A 20591-nucleotide genomic window follows, 5' to 3' on the forward strand; every position below is an offset into this window, starting at 1 on the left:
AATTAAAATAGGGTCGAAAGTGCAGTTAGTGTCATGGGAATGGCATCGATAATGTCCGAAACAGGTACAGGACATGGTAGCTGAGCATCAAAAAATTCCTGAGGACCTTGACAATCTACGAATTGATCCTCGTCCCGGTTGAACGCCTGTACAAGAGTACCCCATGTGGAGATCACCAATAAAATGTTGGAATCAGTACCGGAGGCGGGAAGTGATGATAGTTCAGGTATTGGTATGTCTCCAGCGGTTAAAGGAACGTATATCGATTGAGTATAACCCTCTTTTATGGTGCCATTCATAAACAATTCTGTAAATGATGATGCTATACGAGTGTAGTATCCATATTGCGACTCCAATCCTGTAAAATCACCGTAAGCTTCCTGAGGTGACACGATTTTCCTTGTTATTGTGTCGATGGTGACCCTTGCGTTTATCGGCACTAATTGGCTCTGTAGGGCCAGTGCTTCTGCTTTGCCTATGTTGATATATTTGGTTTGTTTGAATGTCTTACCTGTCTTTTTGCGCGCCAACGTGGGTTTCTGCATCCTGATTGTAAGACCCTCTCTATACCGACCATGATCTTGCTTGTGGTACCTAGTGAAAGGAAGCGTGGACAGTCTTGGTAACTTCGAAGCAGCAGTAAAGTACGGCCTGAATTTTTCGTTGAAGACGGTATTACGGAGATAAGGAGGTGTGACGAAGTATTGTAAAAGTGCTAGTATCAGTTTGGCAGTAGAGATTTTATTCTTAGTGGCACTAACCTGAGAATCGTTTTCGAGGATAATAATCTCAGAAACATTGAATAACGATGCAAACTTGGCCACTTGATATACCCTATGTGTGATTTGTGAGAGATTGCGACAGTCGGATACCAGTGTCGTGGGGATACAAAGCGAATAATGTCTGTTTTGCAATAGAGGTTTTTCGACCTTTTTAAACTTCTTCGTGCTACTCATCAAACTAATGATTTGCGCAATTTTATGGTGAGAGTATACGTACTGCTAGGACTGGTGGTAGCGATATAGCAGCACTTTCTCTTACTAATCACCGCTCATCGATGGGAAATTTTTCATGTATAAAGCTGGATAAAAATACAGTTCGTTCCACGTGATAACGAAGAATGCACAGTTATGTACGAAGAGTTTAAAAGTGTGATATAATTAGTATAGGTAAACGTTATAAAGGTGACATGTTTTATTGTTCTTTTCTCGTATTGGCATCTTCATTTTCATCCTCAGGCCCTTGATGAGACTTTTTGTTGAAAATAGCCCTTACGTCGTAATGCTTTTTCCTCATTTCTTCAAATTTTTTATGCCTAGCTTCTGAAGAATCTTCGTCATTCTCATCATTCTCATCATTCGTCTCGATATCAGGCTGTTTGTTCTCTTTGATTTCGAATTCCGGTTCCCCCAGTGACAAATCGTCGATATCGTCGTTTGCCACCTGACTACGTCTTTTATCCTCTTCTTCATCATCATCTACTCTGTAGTACTCTCCGTGGGGGTCTACAGCACCTTGGTAGGGGGTCTTGGGCTCATCTATATGGATATCCTGGAATTGCTGTTTCGTTATTTCATTTTCGGCCAAATTCCTCTGATTCCACTGAACCCTCTCCTCCGGTGTCATTTTGGCCAACATATCTTGCTCATGTTTCAATGACAAGGTATCCTTTGGAAGAAAGGCTTTCGATGTTCCAGCTACTTCCGTCTCTTCTCCTGCATGATCTAGTCCCGGTATATTCCTCTTGTGTGATGTCAATTTAGCATTCTTCTGCGTATTTTCATAAACCTGTCTTCTAAATTCCTCAAGCGTTTCCGGATCTTGCTGCGCTAACTGTTCCGGTGATAAAGCCAGCGGGTTCTTAAGTATACCTCCCATTGTTTCAAAGACGTACGCTCTCTGCAATATGAATATGTTCTGCTAATCAAGCCCTTTGGTATAAATTTATCCTGTTCTTAAATATGATTCATTCAATAAAAGTCAGTTCTCCCTAAAAAAGCTCCAGACAAAAATCCGTCACCAGGTACGAATAAGCTATTATATAATCTTAATATTGAAGGTAACACTTGTGAGCTATACAAGCAAACTGAAGTATTTAGGGACTAGTAACAAGAGTTATTTCCATGCTCTATAGTGTCTCAGATTATCTTAAGGTCTACTTTGGCTTTTTTATTCTTCTTTTCTTTTCTTTTAGTGTTCGCTATACCTCTAGTTATTTATTATTTGTTTTCTAATGGAACAAAACATAAAATCAAACCTGTGAAGTGTGTAAGATTGATTATGATTTTATCACGTAGAAAAGTGCAGGTTATACACTGCACCGAATCACCTCTTTTGGGCATGAATACTTAACTGGAAATGCTTCTTAAAATTCTGAGTGATTGGGGTGGATCTTTTACACTTAGTTGATATATATGCAAACCTATTCAGAAAGAGCTGCGATTCGTTCATAATCGTCATTCTTAGTATTATGCGACTACAACAAGCCGCTCACACCGTAGCCCTATTCTCTTTAGCTTTAGCTTTTCAGGTCTGTAGTACTGCACCTCTGATCCCCCAAATATCAACTAATAGGCGATGAGCTGGATGAAAAATGCAAGAAAAAAAGAAAAAAAGTGTCAAGTAAACCCAAGAGAAGTTGAACGAGATACTTTCATAACCCCTATCGATAAAACGAAACAGACATTCATGAGTGGTGTTCAAAGGCAAGATTTGGTCTTATTCAGTGATCAATCCGTTCTTCCTGCCCAATTTTTTCAAGATAGTAGCTCTCACAACCTAATCTTCATTACTCATCAGTCGTCCACCCAACCGCTATGGCTGATAAACGCACTAATAGAAACCCATATCTTAGGATTTCCAAATTCTCTTAATGAATCTTCTCCATCGTCACTGTTGTCACCGGCTCACACTCATGCAGTTGTTGCATCGTTTATCCACGAACAAAAGCATTTTATAAATTCATTTAGCAAGTTGAAGATCCCAACCAATAACTATAATGTCTTCGACTTCCTGTCCGATTTCATCGTTAGTGATATCCTAAATAAGCCAAGAGAAAAAATACTAAGTGAATTACTAGCAAACTTTTTGGTTGCTCTACAGAATAACCCAACGAACACTATCGTTATTATAGAACAACCAGAATTACTATTATCTCTAATAAATGGCTTGACTTACTCAGAATTGAATAATAGGTTCATTACACCTCTTCTGAAGCAATGTCAAGTACTGATCATTGTTTCCAACTCAGACATTTTCAATATGGACGAATACGATGTTACTGTTCATACCTCCAATATACAGAATTTTTACAAATCTTCTTTTATCAGATCAATGATCAATTTAAACTTAAACCCCTTGAAGACTGGATTTGCAAAAGACGTAACTGGCTCACTGCACGTTTGCAGAGGTGGTGCACCGATCGCGACTCTTTCAAACACAAACTTACACGTGGTTGAGAACGAATACTTGTATCTAAATGAAAAGGAATCAACAAAGCTATTCTACCGATAGATAGTATAAAGGGCTATAGGCGAGTTATATCACTCATTCGTATTCTTTTTATGTACTGAATATAATTTAACTACACTATCAATGTAAGTATATGCAATTAAGCTCTATCAAAAAACAAAAACAGAAAGGGGGTAAACCTATTATCTACTCCTTCTTGCCCTTATTATATCATCTAATTTAAATTCAACTGCACATCTTGTCTTAATTAAAGCTAGTGCAGGCCAGGTACTTCGTTCGCCAGATTTTATCCAATAAGGAATATTATTCAATTGACCTTCAATAATTCTTGTTAATGACAGACTTTTCATTTTAGGTACCACAGCAATCTCCGTAGCCGATCTGGGGGTCTTCTCATCTATAATTAGTCTCTTTACTAACGAACACAACAAGCCTAAATTGTCCAAGACCTCCATTCTATGTCGAAATTCCATAGTGGCAATATTTTTCAGTTTTCTCTCCAAATGATACTTAAATTTGAACGCCAACGGTTCCATTTCAGTAAAATTCAACTGCGGTATGCCTAATTCTGGGATTATAAATTCTGATGAATCGTTGATTGCTGAACTTGGGGGTACAGGGCTTATTAAGTGCGTTGCTCCGAGTTCTTCAACAGTCGCTGTCTTAGTGGGTGATTGCGAAGAGGACCTGTGTGTTATATCTACTGTATTGGCGTTTATAGGGGGCAAATTCGGATAATGCTTATAATAGTAGTATTTCGACGTTTTGATTTCATGCTTCAAATCATTCACCACCAATGGAGCCAAATATGGTCTTGCCAAAGAAACAATAAAATTATTAACATTAAACAATTCCGTTAATCTGGTATAGGGGCTCTCTGTTATACTCGGATTTGTGGCATTTTCTGGGGTCAAGAATTTAACGTGCTTATCCTTATTAATGTTGAGAAACGGTTCAATTTTATTCTCCAAATTTTTACACATCAGCGATGTATCTTCTGAGATCACACCAGAACCGAGCGAACATTCAATGGCAGACCTGATTAATACATTTGGCGTTGTTACATAGTTCAATAAATTAGGACATGATTTATCCGTTGGATGAATAACAATATTGAAAATTTTTCCAGTAATTTGATAAACCTCTTCAAAAGTCTTCTCCTTAACAATATACTTCATAACAAACCGAATGAAAAGATAAACATCTTGAGAGTAACCGTGATGTATTAAATTCTGAATTAATGTCCCTAGATTCAAATGTTGCTCCAAATTACCATAACCGCAGCTCTTTAATAAATCCACATCATTCTTGATGATATTCAAGAGGTTGTCATCCGTCAGTAGCTGCTTTAATTGCTCATTGGACAAACAACCGAATAGACTGGCAACACACGCTCCCATAGAGCTACCGCTTATGATATTAGGCATCAGGTCCTGTAGCAATAGACCCTTAATTACCCCCAGGTGAAACAAACCAAATAATGAACCACCTTGCAAGATCAACGCTGTGGTACCCAGCGACAACTTACACCTTTGAAAAAAGGAAGTTGGAGTTAAAGTCTGATTGTTTAGTATATCCAAGCCCTCCAATATCCGAGTCAAGTATTGTTCAATAAGCAATTTCGTACCCATCAAGGATTTCGTAAACAGCTTTTTATCCCCAATACCTGCAAAATTTCTCAGCATACAAGGCCCTGTAGTCGAAAACTTTTCCTTGACTACATCATATTTCTCCTCTCTCAACATATTTTCCAGTATCGTGTACTGTTCAATAACAGAATTGAAGTCGTATCGTTTCGAAAAGAAATTTCGCCGCCATAAATTTGCACCTGTGATTTCATCTACTACAGAGGCTTGCTGACACCACATTTGATACGTATCACACTCATCTAATTTCTTAATAGCATTATAATAAATAACTCTGGAGTGTGGCCTCACATAATTAACCAACTTCTGAATCCAAAAGAAATAAATATCAGTGAAAACATGTAGAATTTCCCACACAAACGGAGGTATGTGGTCCAATGTAGCGTATACAATGTGCAGTATCCAATTCTTTAACAGAGTCGGTATGATAGCAGAAATTTTGGATTCCTGTGTAATTTTCTGCATGGCTTATGGCAACTCGAAAAGATTGTGTGTGTATAGAAGACTTGGCCACTATTGTGTCATCATACTTTTCTATGTAGTCAGTACCAGTTTCTATTAGCTACTATACAGAAAGAAACATAAAGAAAAAAAAAGGGTCAGGGTTGAACTCACTCACCTATCTAGATATATTATAAGACCAAGTAAAAAACCCTTAATTATTCAATACCCTACCAAAATGAAAGAAAAACCCTATCAAGACAAAACCCTAATTGTAGAGTGGCAAAAATAACACTCAAAAGACATCGTTAAAGGATGGAAAAAGAACTAAGACGCCACTATAGTTATGTAGCAATATAGTCAACTGATAGATTCAAGGGAAGTGAACAACAGCGTATTAAACAAAACCTTCATATATCATTAAAGAATGTTCAGAAACAATTACGACGGGGACACAGTCACTTTTTCTCCTACTGGCCGTCTTTTCCAAGTAGAATACGCCTTAGAGGCTATCAAACAAGGGAGCGTTACTGTGGGGCTACGTTCGAACACTCATGCAGTTTTGGTAGCGTTGAAAAGAAATGCAGATGAATTGTCATCATACCAGAAAAAGATCATTAAATGTGACGATCACATGGGACTCTCGTTAGCAGGGCTAGCTCCGGACGCCAGGGTTTTAAGTAATTATTTGAGACAACAATGTAATTATTCTAGCTTGGTTTTTAACAGGAAGCTTGCTGTTGAGAAAGCAGGATACCTGCTTTGTGATAAAGCGCAAAAAAATACACAATCTTATGGGGGTAGACCTTACGGTGTTGGTTTGTTGATTATAGGATATGACAAGAGCGGTGCTCATCTTCTAGAATTCCAACCTTCTGGGAATGTAATGGAACTATACGGTACGGCTATTGGTGCAAGAAGCCAAGGGGCAAAAACCTATTTAGAGAGAACTTTAGATACGTTCATAAAAATTGACGGGAACCCAGATGAACTGATCAAAGCTGGCATAGAGGCCATCAGTCAGTCATTAAGGGACGAATCTTTGACAGTAGACAACCTTTCGATCGCCATCGTGGGCGAGAATATGCCTTTTACGATTTATGATGGAGAGGCCGTTGCTAAATACATCTAGGTTTAAATGTAGAGAATTGTTTCCACCCGAGCTAAAATCGAACCAAGACTAATAAAACTTTTGCCACAGTCGAATTTTGTACGTTAGAAAGATAATAGTAGAATAACTAATTACGTAGTCCCTGTTCTTATTCAAAATTAAATGACGTGCACTTCATTACATTGGCTTTAACTTAATGATAACACCGCTTAATTCCGTTCACCGCCGGAAAATAAACGGAGTTCCGTCCTTGCTGGAATTTCATTCATAGTTTAGTAACACAATACATATGTCTTTATGTATAAAAGGAACTACCAATTCTTCGTTGGCATTTGAACTTTGTAAAGGATTTTCGTATGTAATATTGACCAGGTCAGTATACATCTATTGATTATTTTCAAGAAGCGAAATAGAAACTACAAAAAAATGTCCCCATTGAACGTCGGTATAGTTGGTACAGGTATTTTTGCCAAAGAGAGACATCTGCCATCTTACCAGGAATTCCCTGACAAATTTAAGGTCGTTGCTGCCTTCAACAGGCATAAGGAAAAAGCTTTGAATTTTGCAAAGATTGCTAACGTCCCGGAAGATAAAGTTTACGACAACTTAGACGAAATTTTGAATGATCCTCATGTGGACTACATCGATGCTTTGCTACCTGCTCAGTTTAATGCAGGTATTGTTGAAAAAGCCGTTAAGGTTGGCAAGCCTGTTCTTTTGGAAAAACCAATTGCAGCTAATTTAGAACAAGCAAGGGAGATTGTCAAATTGGCAGAGTCCACCCCTTTACCCGTTGGTGTGGCTGAAAATTGGTTATATCTACCATGTATTGAAATCGCGAAGGAGCAGATCAAAAAAATTAGCCCTGTTGTAGCATTCACTCACAATTCAACCGGCCCATTTGTCACCGCAAATAAATATTTGACCACGACTTGGAGACAAAAACCAGAGCACATTGGTGGATTTTTATCAGATGGTGGTGTACATCAATTAGCCCTTGTTATTTCCTTACTTGGTGAATTTAAATCTGTTTCCGCATTGACGAGACAAGTGCGCGAACGTTCTGGTGCTGATGATATCGTCTTTGCTACTGTTCAGTTAAAGGACGCAGATATAATCGGAAGTTTTACTTATGGCTCTGCTTTTGGTGCTACTGAAAAGTCTGTTTTTTTGAAAGTTTACGGTAAAAATGGTACTGTTACCATAGATTTATCAGATAAGAAGAACCCAGTTGTAAAAGTTAAGCTAGGTGGCTCAGCTGAAGATAACGGTGAGGAGCAAATCTTTAAAATTGACAATGATGAAAGCTTCGGTGTCAACGCTGAATTTTTGAATTTTAATGAGGCTGTCAGCAAGAAGGACAAGTCCCTTTACTTAGGTACACCAAGAACTGCCTTCCACCATCTGGCTTGTGTGGATGCATTTTTGAAATCCTCTGCCAAAAATGGTGACCATGTTAAAATTCAACAGCCATAATGGCTACTTCCCGAATCAAACGTTCTTGTCAAGTTTTGTAGGTGGATTCTTCATATATTAGTACATATATACACGTTTTATATATTGACACTAGAAATAACGACATTGATAAAAATGAATCATAAAACTCGCTGTGCTTTTCTGAAGTCAAAATACCCAGAAATTAGTACCTATGCACTGTTACAGAAATTTCTACTATGTATGACAGGTTCTTCTGAACCAAACTGATAATAGCAGAACTATTGCAAAGGACATCGTTCTGTGAAAAAGCAACAACTAATAATTGACACAGAGATTATTGGCGACGACTACACCCGATAGGATCATCTAAAGTTACGTATTAATTAAGGAGATATTCGTTTAGCGCATGTGCTATTATGTGACACATATTAGACAGCGCAACTTCATACTCGCTTCAAGCATCACTTGAATCTTTTCATAACCCAAACAGAACCAATTAAAGCTGTCAGCACGCCTTTTCCTTTTCCTTTTCCTTTATTTCTTCATAGTTTCAACTCCTGCGAGGTCCCCTTAAAGCCTACTTGTTTAGTGTGTTTAAGTTAGAAGCCGCATTAACTTGAACTTCCTTCAGATGTGCGCATTCGAACAAGAAAGTACACAACTAGCGAGCCTGGGAACGAGTGGGATACATCAATTATCTATCACCCTCGGTTAGACCTTTCATTCATTTGATTGTGACTAATGCTAGGAACGTATCGGTTGCGTCCTTTTTGAGAAATGGAGGGGGGAAAGTAGATGTATTCTATTTTTTTGGCGCAGCGGAATTGCCTATGTGCCCTGAAAAGAAATGTTGTCTTGACCAAGCCACAGGTATGAACCAATATAAAACTAGACCTCTTGTGAAGATTATAGTGTTTCCCACTGCTGTAAGTTGATATGTCTTACCAAGGAAAAGGCAAAAGAAAATCCTAATCCGCGATTACAAGTTTTCAAAAATTCTTGATATGGGTTCAATAAGTAGATATCTTCTGAAGAAAGCGGCTGATGGGCTTAAAGATCAGCAAAGATTGAAGATTGAAATGTCCAACAGCAAAAAACTTCCGGAATGCTTTCATTTCAATAGGGAAAGAAGAATGCCCGTAGTTCAAATAAGCAGTGAGGATGGGTTTTTCATTTTTCCATCCCAGCAGTCTTTTGAATATTTTGAAAAGAGTAAGAAAGATTCGTATGAACTTCGTCCAGACGCAATTGGTATCCCATTATTTCAAATGATTAGTTGCATCACACCGTTTTGCAAAACAGGTCGCCACGACAAGAAGGTCAGCTATGTGCCGTACTATAAAATTTTCAAATTTGTCCTAAGAACTGCCGATGAGCCTCCGCCTTATGCTGTAACGAAAGCCGTTGCCTCAAACAACGGACTTGTGTTGTACAAAGAACCAATTTATGACATATATGAAAACTGCGGCCGAACCGACATAAAATATGAATTCGAAGGAGCTATGTCTACAGAACCCAATTCACTAACGATGGCCCATCGAGATGGGTACAGGGACTTGGACACTAAGGTCAATGGTCTAAATCTTAGATGGCATGTCACTTATTCGCCAGTAATCACCAACGATCATTATAAGCTAACTCTGCTGGAAAATTATGAAGTAAATCGCTTAGATGAAGATGTAGTCAAAATCTCTAAAAATAGGATGACCTTCGATCGGCAACGCCAAAAAGATGAGAGATTCGTTGCTGCTCATTATACTAGAGAATTTGTCACATCTCTTTTTAGACGGGTTTCTCAAGAGGGCCATTTAATCCTTGGCGAACATTGCACTGACCAAGGATCATTCGGATTGAATAATATTCCATTATTAACAGAAGAACTTGCGTGTCAAGGCCTACTTATTCATTATATAGAATACATGAAGAGGAAACGTAAAGATAGACTCGCAAGAGAAAGAAGGCCACAAAACGGAATGAACCTTGCGAACCAGATGAACATGATCATTTTCCAGACGAACATGAACACGAACATGAACATGAACATGAACATGAACATGAACATGATGTAACAAAGTGTTAAAATATAATCAACCGGTATAGATATGTAACTCTAATTTTTTTAACTTATATCAACCTCGTTCCATTTCTGCGCCAAAAAAGTAAGACTGTACTAGAATATGAAAGACAGGCAAATTTCAAACCTTGTCATATCTTGTTCCCAGATCTGTTCGTCCTTATTTGATCGATCTTTTTCGTATACAGACAAAAATATGCGAAGGCACGGGGAAGCTAAAAATGACAAGTATGAACTGCGTCACATTAAACGCGTAGCGCAAAAAAGTGATAGCTGACTTCATGAGATCACTAAATTAAAAAACTTTTCGAAACCATGCCCTTAGTTTGGGAAGTTGATTTTGTCTCAATTCTGTTAACTTTGCTTTTTCCTTTTGGAGCAAAAAAAAACATGGCCTGCTGCTACCGTGAACCTTCGTACACATTATTTTCGCGATTATTTGAAATCTTTTTACCTGTGGGGAGCAAGTGTAGTCGCTAAGACACTTTTGCTGAATAAGTAATCTTTTTCGAGAAAGTTTCCTTCTATACGATGGGGGAATCATTAACCGTTCTAATTGGTATATTGGACGACAAGAGTGTAATAATGCAGAACTTTCTTTTTTCGTATATACTGCTTGCCTTCTTGTTTAGAAGAACATGCGTAGTATGGTGTTATGAAGCTAAGTGAGAAAGGTTCATGATTACAATGGAGTAAACTTTTATTAGTTTCTTTGCCTCCATCAAAATGTTCCTAAATTGAATGAACACACCCTTGAGCGTTTGAAGTTATCTCTTCTTTATACGCAATTGACATTGTCTACATATTCAAGAAAGCAAAAGTGAAAAGTAGGGAAGGTTCTCCTACCTTTCATTTTACATACTACACAGAACTGGTTACCGAAGAATATGCAGATAGAATGATAAGGTGAAGAGATATATAAACTGTCACGATCAGCGTTACACATACCTTCCGAAACCATGCGTTTGTCTTAATATTCGTACGCATTATATTCAAGACGTATATAAACCCCTTGATTGAAAGAGATGTAAGGTATATATTTACGGCCTGCTGCACACATTTCGCTAGAGTCTAACGGGAGTATAGCTGAGCCGCTTTCATTTTTTTTTTTTGACATTGTTCTAATAGTGTATCTTTCGTTAAAGCGGATTAATTAGGTATCCGCAGATCTAATCTAAATTAAGCTTTTTCAAAAGCTCGTTTGTAATCATTGCCTTTGAATATCCTGGAGGTGTCAGTTCACGACGACTTAAAACTCACGTAAAGATAAGCATCTTGTGAAAACCGCTCAGCAGTTGTCATTAAGGTTTTTGAAGCATGTTTTTTAGTCTTCGTTGTTGCCTATGATCGTTTTGTAAGTAAGCCAAGAGAGTGAAGTTAGATATTTGACGTATATAAAGTCGCACTCATAAGTGTTATTGATGTAGTTTTATTCCATTTATGCATATTTTATATTGTGGAAAAGTGGCTACGAGAAAGAACAGTGCCGTGTCAAGATGGGTTCGTCCGGTTCAAAGTCGACCACAGCAACTACCACATCCCATAGTAGGACAACTACCACCAGTAGTACAAGTAAAAAAAGCTCTACGAGTAGTACATCTACTTCAATCTCGGAAATTGTTGTAAGCAGTTCTAGTACATTGGTGTCTTCTGTTATACCCGCAGTTACTTCTAGCTCATCTCTCTCTTCTGATACAATTGCTTCAATTCTTTCGTCGGAGTCTCTAGCTTCCATTTTTTCTTCTCTTTCATACACATCACCTATTACTACCACTACATCGACCAATAATATCGAATTATCATCCGTTAGCCCTTCAAGTGTATATAGTGCGCCTTCATCCACCGTTAAATCCTCCGATTATATTATAGCCACCAGCTCCATAGGCGAAAGTACTAGCCAAACATCATCCCTGAAAATCAGTCCATCAGGTGTAAGTGCTTCATCTTCAGAACCATTGAAAACGTCATCCGTCCTAGAATCATCTAGTTTAACTTCTGATACAACCGTGATTACATCACTGTCATTCTCCTTGACAGACTCTCAAAGTATTTCCACCACGTTGACTGAGCCTTCATCCTCCACAAAAACAAGCTCTTCCGGACTGGTTGTTACATCTGCCAGCGCTGTCGGCTCTGAAAGTGATATGTATGATTTCTCGAGGGCAATATCCAGCTCTACTACCTCAACCGCTTTGACATCTTCCACTTCATCGACAGCTTCCAGTCTGCCAACGTCTGAAGCTTCTATCTTGACGCCCTCTAGTGTCTACACTTCTGAAGTTTCATCACACATTACTAGTTCGACACTTTCTGAATCTCTACCAAATATCTCTGCAGCTTCATCAACCACCTCGACTTTAAAAACTTCTGATGCCGCACCTGCTACGTCAAGTTCCATTACTACAGTAGCCTCGTCTGTAAATTACAGATTGACAGCCTCTAGTGCGCCATTCGTAAGAAATACAACGATTGAAAACTCTTTATCAACAAGTTCCAGTACGATCGCCTGTACCAGACCACCAGCAACATCTACTTTACAGACTTCTGATACCGCATCTGCTATTTCAAGTTCTGTTAATACAGTAGCCTCTTCTATAACCTCTACCTCGACTCCCTCTAGTGTCTACACTTCCGAAGCTTCATCACACATTACTAGTTCGACACTTTCTGAATCTCTACCAAATATCTCTGCAGTTTCATCAACCACCTTGACTTTAGAAACTTCTGATGCCGCACCTGCTACGTCAAGTTCCATTACTACAGTAGCCTCGTCTGTAAATTACAGATTGACAGCCTCTAGTGCGCCATTCGTAAGAAATACAACGATTGAAAACTCTTTATCAACAAGTTCCAGTACGATCGCCTGTACCAGACCACCAGCAACATCTACTTTACAGACTTCTGATACCGCATCTGCTATTTCAAGTTCTGTTAATACAGTAGCCTCTTCTATAACCTCTACCTCGACTCCCTCTAGTGTCTACACTTCCGAAGCTTCATCACACATTACTAGTTCGACACTTTCTGAATCTCTACCAAATATCTCTGCAGTTTCATCAACCACCTTGACTTTAGAAACTTCTGATGCCGCACCTGCTACGTCAAGTTCCATTACTACAGTAGCCTCGTCTGTAAATTACAGATTGACAGCCTCTAGTGCGCCATTCGTAAGAAATACAACGATTGAAAACTCTTCATCAACAAGTTCCAGTACGATCGCCTCTACCAGACCATCAGCCACATCTACTTTACAGACTTCTGATATCGTATCTGTTACTTCAAGTTCTGTTAACACAGTAGCCTCCTTTACAACCTCTACCTCGACTCCCTCTAATGTGTCATTCGTAAGAAATTCATCGATTGCAAGCTCTTCATCAGCAGGTTCCAGTTCGGCAGCCTCCAACATATCATCATCCCTATCTAGCTCGTTTATCGAAGCTTCATCCAGTAGTTCTAGCTTAGCTACTTTCAAAATCTCTTCCAATTTCCCTAACCCGACTAGTTCAAATATAGGATTCGTCAATAGTTCGATCGTTGCAAGTTCTTCATTGATTTCCACCCGATCAACTACTTCTAGAGTTCTATCAACCGCATCTAGCATGATTCCTTCCGAAAGGACAATCGCGTCTAGTATTACCACATCTAGCGCAAAGTTCTTGAATAATACTGGCACCGCTAGCTCATTGTCAGCAGTCTCTACTGTGAGTACTTCCAGTGTACCACCAGCCACTTTTAGTTCTGTTAGCTCAGATTCTTTTTTGACCGCCACCAATGCCCCATTTGTAAGTAAATCGACTATCGGTAGCTCATCATTAACAGATTCTAAATTTGTCACCCTTAAGACTTCGACAATTATTTCTGAAACTCCTTCAACCATTTCTGGTATGGCCAATAGTGCTCCATTTGTAAGCCATTCAACTATAGCTAGTTCTTCGCCAGGCGTGGTAGATTTAAGTACCGACTTTGAATCACCGTCCTCCAGTTCAGCTACTGTAAGTAAACTAATAGTAAGTGGCGATACCAGCCCTTCATTAGCAGTCAGTAGTTTAGCTACTTCCATAGTCCCATCAGCAACATCCACTGCACAAAATCTAACCAATTCGACCACTTCAGGCTCCGTTTTAGCCGCTCGTAGCATCTCTACCTTTAAAAACTCGTCTGCAGCTTCTACAATTGGTACATCTATTCTTAATCCCATCACTTTCGTTTCCACTTTATCTCCGATATTCACTCAAACTACAAGTGTCTCTGATGGTACAACTGTTCTATCTACTGATAAAAGAGTTAAAACACTAACCTCAACAGCAAACTGTGGTAGTTACAGTTTCTCTTCCAACACCACTAAAACAAAAATCGAAAGCAAGGAAAATACTGTAACAGCGACCATAACAAGTTGTTCAGGAGGTTGCACCAAAAGTAAAAACTCAAGCACATTTACGACTAGAACAGATCATAATGCTTCTACTTTCACTACTTGCCCAGAAAGAGGAGCAACGTCAACCATGAGTGGAAATGGAAAGAAGACCAACACTACCATTAGCTTAGGCAACGGTGCCACATTCACGTCTTCGAAAGGTTTCAGAGGCGTATCTACTCCTCAGGAATCTCCAAATATTGCTTCAGAATCAGAAATCATAAGGGGCTCATCAACTGTTACAGTGGAAGAGACATCATCAGCAACCAAGGTTAGGGGAGGCGTACCTGTTGAAGGGACAAATGGTTCATCAACAACCCAGGTTACGGGAAGCGCATCAGTTGAAGGAACGAAAAAGAAATTGAATGAAACTTCAGAGGATATATCAATGTATAAGGCAACTAAAAATGCATCAACTACCTCAAAATCTTCAACTGGAAGTCCAGTTGGCAGAGGTGAAACTACGCTTCAAACGATAAAGGTTTCAAGCAAAAAGCCAATGTCAAAATCACAACTAGTCTCATCCACCAAAAAGGCAACCAAGTCTACTACAAAACCTACCACACCTATTCACGGAACATCTTTATCCACTACACAAACAACAGTGCCTGCAGTTATCACGACGGAGGAAAATGCTGGTGTGCCCTTGGATATGAACATAAAAGTTTTTGCTATTGGTGCTATTGTCTTGTTTGCTTAGTAGTATCAAAATATGTCCGATACCCTAAACATGCACCATTTTATAATTGTATGAGTAGGTCCTCCTTTTGACCTTAAAGGTGTTTGCCTGGTGAAGAGAAAATGAGAAAAATGAAAAAAAATTCCTTGTACGAATTGTTAGAATTTAAATAATACTTTGTAACCATAGAAAACTTATTTTTAATGTATCTTATACCGAGTAAAACTGTACTTGTATATACAGAGCCAAAAGAAGGCATAATTAAAAAAAAAGGGCTAACTCACGATAAGTCTAATAAAGACAGAAGCTCCTAAAGCATTAAAGTCTAGTTTGTAAATTCCTTATCGTAGTCGATCAAAGTAAACCTGTATCTAACATCACCCCTTTCCATCCTCTCAAGGGCTTCGTGAACACCAGCTTCACCAACTGGCAATGTTTCTACCCAAACTTTGATATTTTTTTCGGAGACCAGTGCCAGAAGTTGTTTCAATTCTTTGATGGATCCTAATGCACTATAAGAAATGGAAACAGCCTTTAAGCCATATGGCTTTAACGTCAACATTTCATGTTGTTCGGGTATGGAAATAGAGACAATTCTACCACCAACCTTCATGGCCTTTGGCATAATGTTAAAATCAATATCGGTTAGGGACGAAGCACAAACTACAATCAAGTCGAAGGTGTCAAAATATTTTTCACCCCAGTCTCCTTCTTCCAATGTCGCAATATAGTGGTCGGCACCCATCTTAATTGCATCCTCCTTCTTCTTTGAAGAACGAGAAATAACATATGTCTCCGCCCCCATGGCTTTGGAAATTAATGTACCCATACTACCGATACCACCAAGACCGACTATACCAACTTTTTTACCTGGACCACACCCATTACGAACCAATGGAGAGTATACGGTCAACCCACCACATAGCAATGGAGCGGCCAAATGAGATGGAACATTTTCTGGAATGGGGACGATAAAATGTTCATGAACTCTAACATAATTTGCATAGCCACCCTGCGATATATAGCCGTCTTCGTATGGCTGGCTGTACGTGGTAACAAATTTGGTGCAGTATGGTTCGTTATCACTTTTACAACGGTCACACTCCAAGCAAGAAAACACTTGAGCACCTACACCGACACGCTGGCCGACTTTTAGCCCACTGTTAGACTTATCCCCCAATCTAACAACTTTACCAACTATTTCGTGACCAACGACTAAGGGCATCTTCATATTGCCCCAATGTCCAGCTGCACAATGGACATCACTGCCACAGACACCACATGCCTCGATCTTGATGTCGACATCGTGATCGTAGAATGGCTTTGGATCGTATTTTGTCTTCTTTGGATTTTTCCAATCTTCATGTGATTGAATAGCGATACCTTCGAATTTTTCAGGATAGGACATGCTGAAAATGATTCTTTCTTGTTGTTACCTTGAAAATCTTCCCTCAAAAAATGGATATACAAATCTCACCAATGCGGTAAATCAGATGAGATTGACCGAACTTATACATTCTCAGCCTCGAGAACCGTCACTGCTATTTTTTCTTTTTGCCTTTCTTTTTCTCCTATATTGCCGTTCCATTTCCAGATGTGAAAAGTTGATAGTGGGAACATACGCTAAAAGCGGACATATAAAATGGAGCGGAGGAATCCTTAGTCAGCGAGAGATGCTCTTACTCTAGAAGCATAATTGTGTCACAATTTATCACCGATTCGCCATTAAAGCATCAACTAAACACGTTTATGGGTGTACTGCTTATTACTACGTATCAATATAAAGGGTCTAGAGCCTCAGAGACAGAAACAAAATCCCGGAAACGAAGGAGGGGTACTTATACAAACTAATTAACAGATCCAAGATCGATGGTTACTACCTTCGTCAGAAATTCCTTGAACCTTTTTTAGCGGCACTCAATTTGCTCATGAATAAGTAAAGTACTGTTTTCCACTAATTGGTGAATATTTAATATCTATTTTTCCAACATCATAACATCGGGGAAACGAGTTTCCACATATGATAAAAGAATGCGCCTACGTGCGTACAAAGCCGTAACTTCCACTCTTCTTTGACGATCTGCCCAATTATGTGCTTGCAACAAAACAAGTAAGAAGAATTCTTCGATAATCATAGTTGGCGTGTTAGCGATCAATTGACCTGTTGTACTCCAACGAAGACCGGAAGCAACACAAATCAAACCAATGATGATCAGAACAGATACTAGAACACTCCATGGGGTTGAGCAGATCTTATTTATATACTGAGATGTTCTGTAACCAATAGTGTTAATTTGAGGTGGTTTTCCGGAAAACTCTTCGGGACATTCAATACCCAGTTCTTGAAACAATTCAAGGTCTTCTCTAGCCACATCAGAGTAGTTCTTCTCCTCGTGCTGAACAATTCTGAAATACACTTCTCTTAGAACGAAACCGTCTAGAAACCCAACTAAACCTGTGTATGTACCGATAATCAACCACCAGTTATCGTTCCATTTCAATGGCGTACCAATACCAATCCAAGTAGCGAACACTGCAACGCCAATTATCACACCCACCCCAGTACCAATAATGTCGGCATACCAATCAATCATCTTTCTCCCGGTTGATCTTTTTTCAGATTCAATCGTAACAACTGGATGCGGCGTTTCAAAATCATTGAAATGCTTTCTTATACGATAGTCGATTTTTTCGTCCATTTCAAAGATACCGACTAAAAATTTTCCAGTGAAATAATCATGTCTGGCTCTAATGTTTTGTAAGAATGTGGTACAAATCAACAGGGAAACTGCGACAGCAGTGTTAATATACATTTGCCAGTTATCACTAAATTTTTTTAATCTTGGATTACTACCAGAAGTCTCTCCAGTGTAAGGTGGCGAGTTGCCTGCATCTTTTGGAATTGCACCGCAGCCTATCCAAACAAAAATACCTATCCAAAATATCACCATCGCTGAGATCGAACCCATATATTTGCTTGCTATATTCGATAAACGATCATACCAATTCTCCACGGGCAATTCTCCATTAATTTCCGATAAGTCTATATGCTTTTCAATGGAACCCACTTCATTAGCTTCAACTGTACATTCTGCTTTCTCTTCCTGTGGAGACCTTCTTGTTAAATAGTTCTTGAAGGAAATCAATCTCGACTTCAATCTACCACAGATCAAAATTTGCTCATGTGTGCTCATCAGTTGTTGTCTCATTAATAGCGTGTCCCAAACATAACTTTGAATCGATTGACCGTCCTGCATAACCACTTGCCAATTAAAAGGTGCATTGTAAACAATACCGATAACTATCCAAATTATAAGGATGATCCAAACGATGAAAAAAACAATTTGTGAACCAGCCACCCGCACTAAAAAGTCTAAGGATTTATCTGTGAAACCTTTACTTAACCCAGTGAAACCTTTACTAGTAAAGATTGCACCAGTTTCAGTTAGATCCACATTACATAATTCGTCATCAGTACTTTCATCGCTATTGCTAATAACTCTGACGATATCATCGTTCTTGTAATCTTTGGAATCGCCAAAATCTTCATATTGTTTATGATTAACGGTAGGCGCTCTATGGTGAACATCAGGCCTAGCACCTGGATTGCCGAAAAACTCCGAAACTTTTCCCATAATTAGATCAATGAAGGTGTAACAATGGGATGCCCTATTAGAATTTCTATAACTGCTCCCTTTCTCCGTATATCAGGTACTAATAACGGATAATGAAAGAAATTTGCTCGAAGTTTTGCAAATAGTCGAGTTCATGAATATATTTATACAAACAACAATACCCAAATAAAGAGTATGCAATCGAAAATATTGATGGATATTGAACCAAGGGGTGCAATTAAAAAGGCTACTACCAAGAAAATTCAAGACCAGTAATATTCTATAGATTTTTTTGCCTTTTTTTTTTTTCGTTTGAGAAAAATGCTGCATTCTAAAAAGACTCAGCAAAAGTGCTCATGACCTTATAAGTTCCAAGAGCAACCCCTCGGGCAATAAAAAAAAGACGCCAACGCTAATGGCAACGCTGCATAACCTGCACACACCGCATAAAACCCTAGCACATTGTACATCTGTAATATTCATGCCCCAATGAAACTCGAGATCTTTCAACTTTTGCCGAATGGTTAACCTATGAGAGCTGCAGACTTTTACTACTACAATACAGGACCCTAAGGGCCTCGCTAAAACAAATCACTATGCACGCTTATATAATTACTCGAATTAGACATAGGAAAAGTCCTATTGCGACATATTATAGGCACGCTAAAATGGTGTATTTAGCACTAGTTACAAATCTAGAAGCCCGTAACCTAGTACACAATACTAGAGAAGTGCTGATAACCATAAGTTCATTCTTCGTACATGCAGGCTTTAGGGGGTTATTGTTTATGAACAATAGAAAAATGCCAGATGAAGCTCCGTCATTTGCACAGTTTCCTCGGGCGAAGTATAAAGAGTACCAAAGTGCACCCGTTTTCGAACAACAGTCTCTTTCAACAAGGAAAAAAAAGAAACAAAGGACAATGTAATTTTAAAAGTACGCAAGGTGTAATATGATTCCATTAACGGGAGTGGCGAAGGACATTGTGAGAAAGGTTAGCGTAGATATTTGCTCATATGCAAGGAAACTAACAAACTTACAATGCCATAACCATGTACCCAATGTATAGGATTAAGATGATGTTCCACTTGAACAAAGAGTTCGAAGAAAAATTCTGTAGGTACATTTTTCTTATTGGCGTATTTTTACTGGGACATTTGTACATGTGGCGGAGCATAGCGACACCTAAACAGTTCGTAGAAACAGAAAGCATTATTTTTATGAGCTACTCTACTCATTGCAGGAAACTTATTTCTGCTCTTTTCCAAACATTATAGTTGTGCTACACCCAGCGTAAAGATCTTGGTTTAAACTTTGAAATATTTTAAGTGGAGGAGGAAAAACATGATCCAGGGTATCTTTTCTCTGCTACTTGGTGTTTTAGGGTGCGTTGCTAAACTACGAGTTAAGCGTAGTGGTCACATATTTCCAGTGAACGTGCTCATTTAGTGCCTGAAAATTCGAAATTTGAATTCTTGACGTTCGTTTGTATGGCTTCTGTGAAGAATCGTTTTTCACTCTTAAACCTTAAATAATGCGTGCCACGCATGTATTAGATTTAAATTATTTATTAGTTGTGACTTCCAGGTTGCACCTCTATCCTTATAATAACCCATATGCTTCTATCAGATATTGCCTAACATTTCGTAGTTCCGCGTCGTGTTCACTTCAACCTCATTGCCGTTTTAGTTCTATTCAAAGAA

General features: G+C 38.8%; 10 protein-coding genes across 10 annotated transcripts; 5 read left to right on the forward strand and 5 right to left on the reverse strand.

The window, feature by feature from the left end:
• Positions 1 to 2: 2 nt before the first annotated feature.
• Positions 3 to 956, reverse strand: UPA2 (putative methyltransferase; the record flags this gene model as incomplete). Its single annotated transcript, XM_056225039.1, has 1 exon — positions 3 to 956. One exon carries the CDS (start codon positions 954 to 956, stop codon positions 3 to 5), a length of 954 nt encoding a protein of 317 aa, XP_056078897.1.
• Positions 957 to 1194: 238 nt separating this feature from the next.
• Positions 1195 to 1878, reverse strand: GLC8 (PP1-complex regulatory subunit GLC8; the record flags this gene model as incomplete). Its single annotated transcript, XM_056225040.1, has 1 exon — positions 1195 to 1878. The coding sequence occupies one exon, from the start codon at positions 1876 to 1878 to the stop codon at positions 1195 to 1197; it is 684 nt and encodes a 227-aa protein (XP_056078898.1).
• Positions 1879 to 2577: 699 nt separating this feature from the next.
• Positions 2578 to 3513, forward strand: ELP6 (Elongator subunit ELP6; the record flags this gene model as incomplete). The annotated part of the gene is made up of 1 exon (XM_056225041.1): positions 2578 to 3513. The coding sequence occupies one exon, from the start codon at positions 2578 to 2580 to the stop codon at positions 3511 to 3513; it is 936 nt and encodes a 311-aa protein (XP_056078899.1).
• Positions 3514 to 3653: 140 nt separating this feature from the next.
• On the reverse strand, positions 3654 to 5582 carry TGL3 (bifunctional triglyceride lipase/lysophosphatidylethanolamine acyltransferase; the record flags this gene model as incomplete). Its single annotated transcript, XM_056225043.1, has 1 exon — positions 3654 to 5582. The coding sequence occupies one exon, from the start codon at positions 5580 to 5582 to the stop codon at positions 3654 to 3656; it is 1929 nt and encodes a 642-aa protein (XP_056078900.1).
• Positions 5583 to 5985: 403 nt separating this feature from the next.
• Positions 5986 to 6690, forward strand: PRE5 (proteasome core particle subunit alpha 6; the record flags this gene model as incomplete). Its single annotated transcript, XM_056225044.1, has 1 exon — positions 5986 to 6690. One exon carries the CDS (start codon positions 5986 to 5988, stop codon positions 6688 to 6690), a length of 705 nt encoding a protein of 234 aa, XP_056078901.1.
• Positions 6691 to 7095: 405 nt separating this feature from the next.
• Positions 7096 to 8145, forward strand: SMKI13G4340 (uncharacterized protein; the record flags this gene model as incomplete). Its single annotated transcript, XM_056225045.1, has 1 exon — positions 7096 to 8145. One exon carries the CDS (start codon positions 7096 to 7098, stop codon positions 8143 to 8145), a length of 1050 nt encoding a protein of 349 aa, XP_056078902.1.
• A 965-nt stretch (positions 8146 to 9110) lies between these two features.
• Positions 9111 to 10175, forward strand: DIA1 (Dia1p; the record flags this gene model as incomplete). Its single annotated transcript, XM_056225046.1, has 1 exon — positions 9111 to 10175. One exon carries the CDS (start codon positions 9111 to 9113, stop codon positions 10173 to 10175), a length of 1065 nt encoding a protein of 354 aa, XP_056078903.1.
• Positions 10176 to 11676: 1501 nt separating this feature from the next.
• On the forward strand, positions 11677 to 15294 carry SMKI13G4360 (uncharacterized protein; the record flags this gene model as incomplete). The annotated part of the gene is made up of 1 exon (XM_056225047.1): positions 11677 to 15294. One exon carries the CDS (start codon positions 11677 to 11679, stop codon positions 15292 to 15294), a length of 3618 nt encoding a protein of 1205 aa, XP_056078904.1.
• A 304-nt stretch (positions 15295 to 15598) lies between these two features.
• On the reverse strand, positions 15599 to 16681 carry ADH6 (NADP-dependent alcohol dehydrogenase; the record flags this gene model as incomplete). The annotated part of the gene is made up of 1 exon (XM_056225048.1): positions 15599 to 16681. One exon carries the CDS (start codon positions 16679 to 16681, stop codon positions 15599 to 15601), a length of 1083 nt encoding a protein of 360 aa, XP_056078905.1.
• Positions 16682 to 17249: 568 nt separating this feature from the next.
• On the reverse strand, positions 17250 to 18908 carry FET4 (Fet4p; the record flags this gene model as incomplete). Its single annotated transcript, XM_056225049.1, has 1 exon — positions 17250 to 18908. One exon carries the CDS (start codon positions 18906 to 18908, stop codon positions 17250 to 17252), a length of 1659 nt encoding a protein of 552 aa, XP_056078906.1.
• Positions 18909 to 20591: the final 1683 nt, after the last annotated feature.

The sequence above is a fragment of the Saccharomyces mikatae genome (assembly GCF_947241705.1).
Source record: "Saccharomyces mikatae IFO 1815 strain IFO1815 genome assembly, chromosome: 13".
Taxonomy (NCBI): domain Eukaryota; kingdom Fungi; phylum Ascomycota; class Saccharomycetes; order Saccharomycetales; family Saccharomycetaceae; genus Saccharomyces; species Saccharomyces mikatae.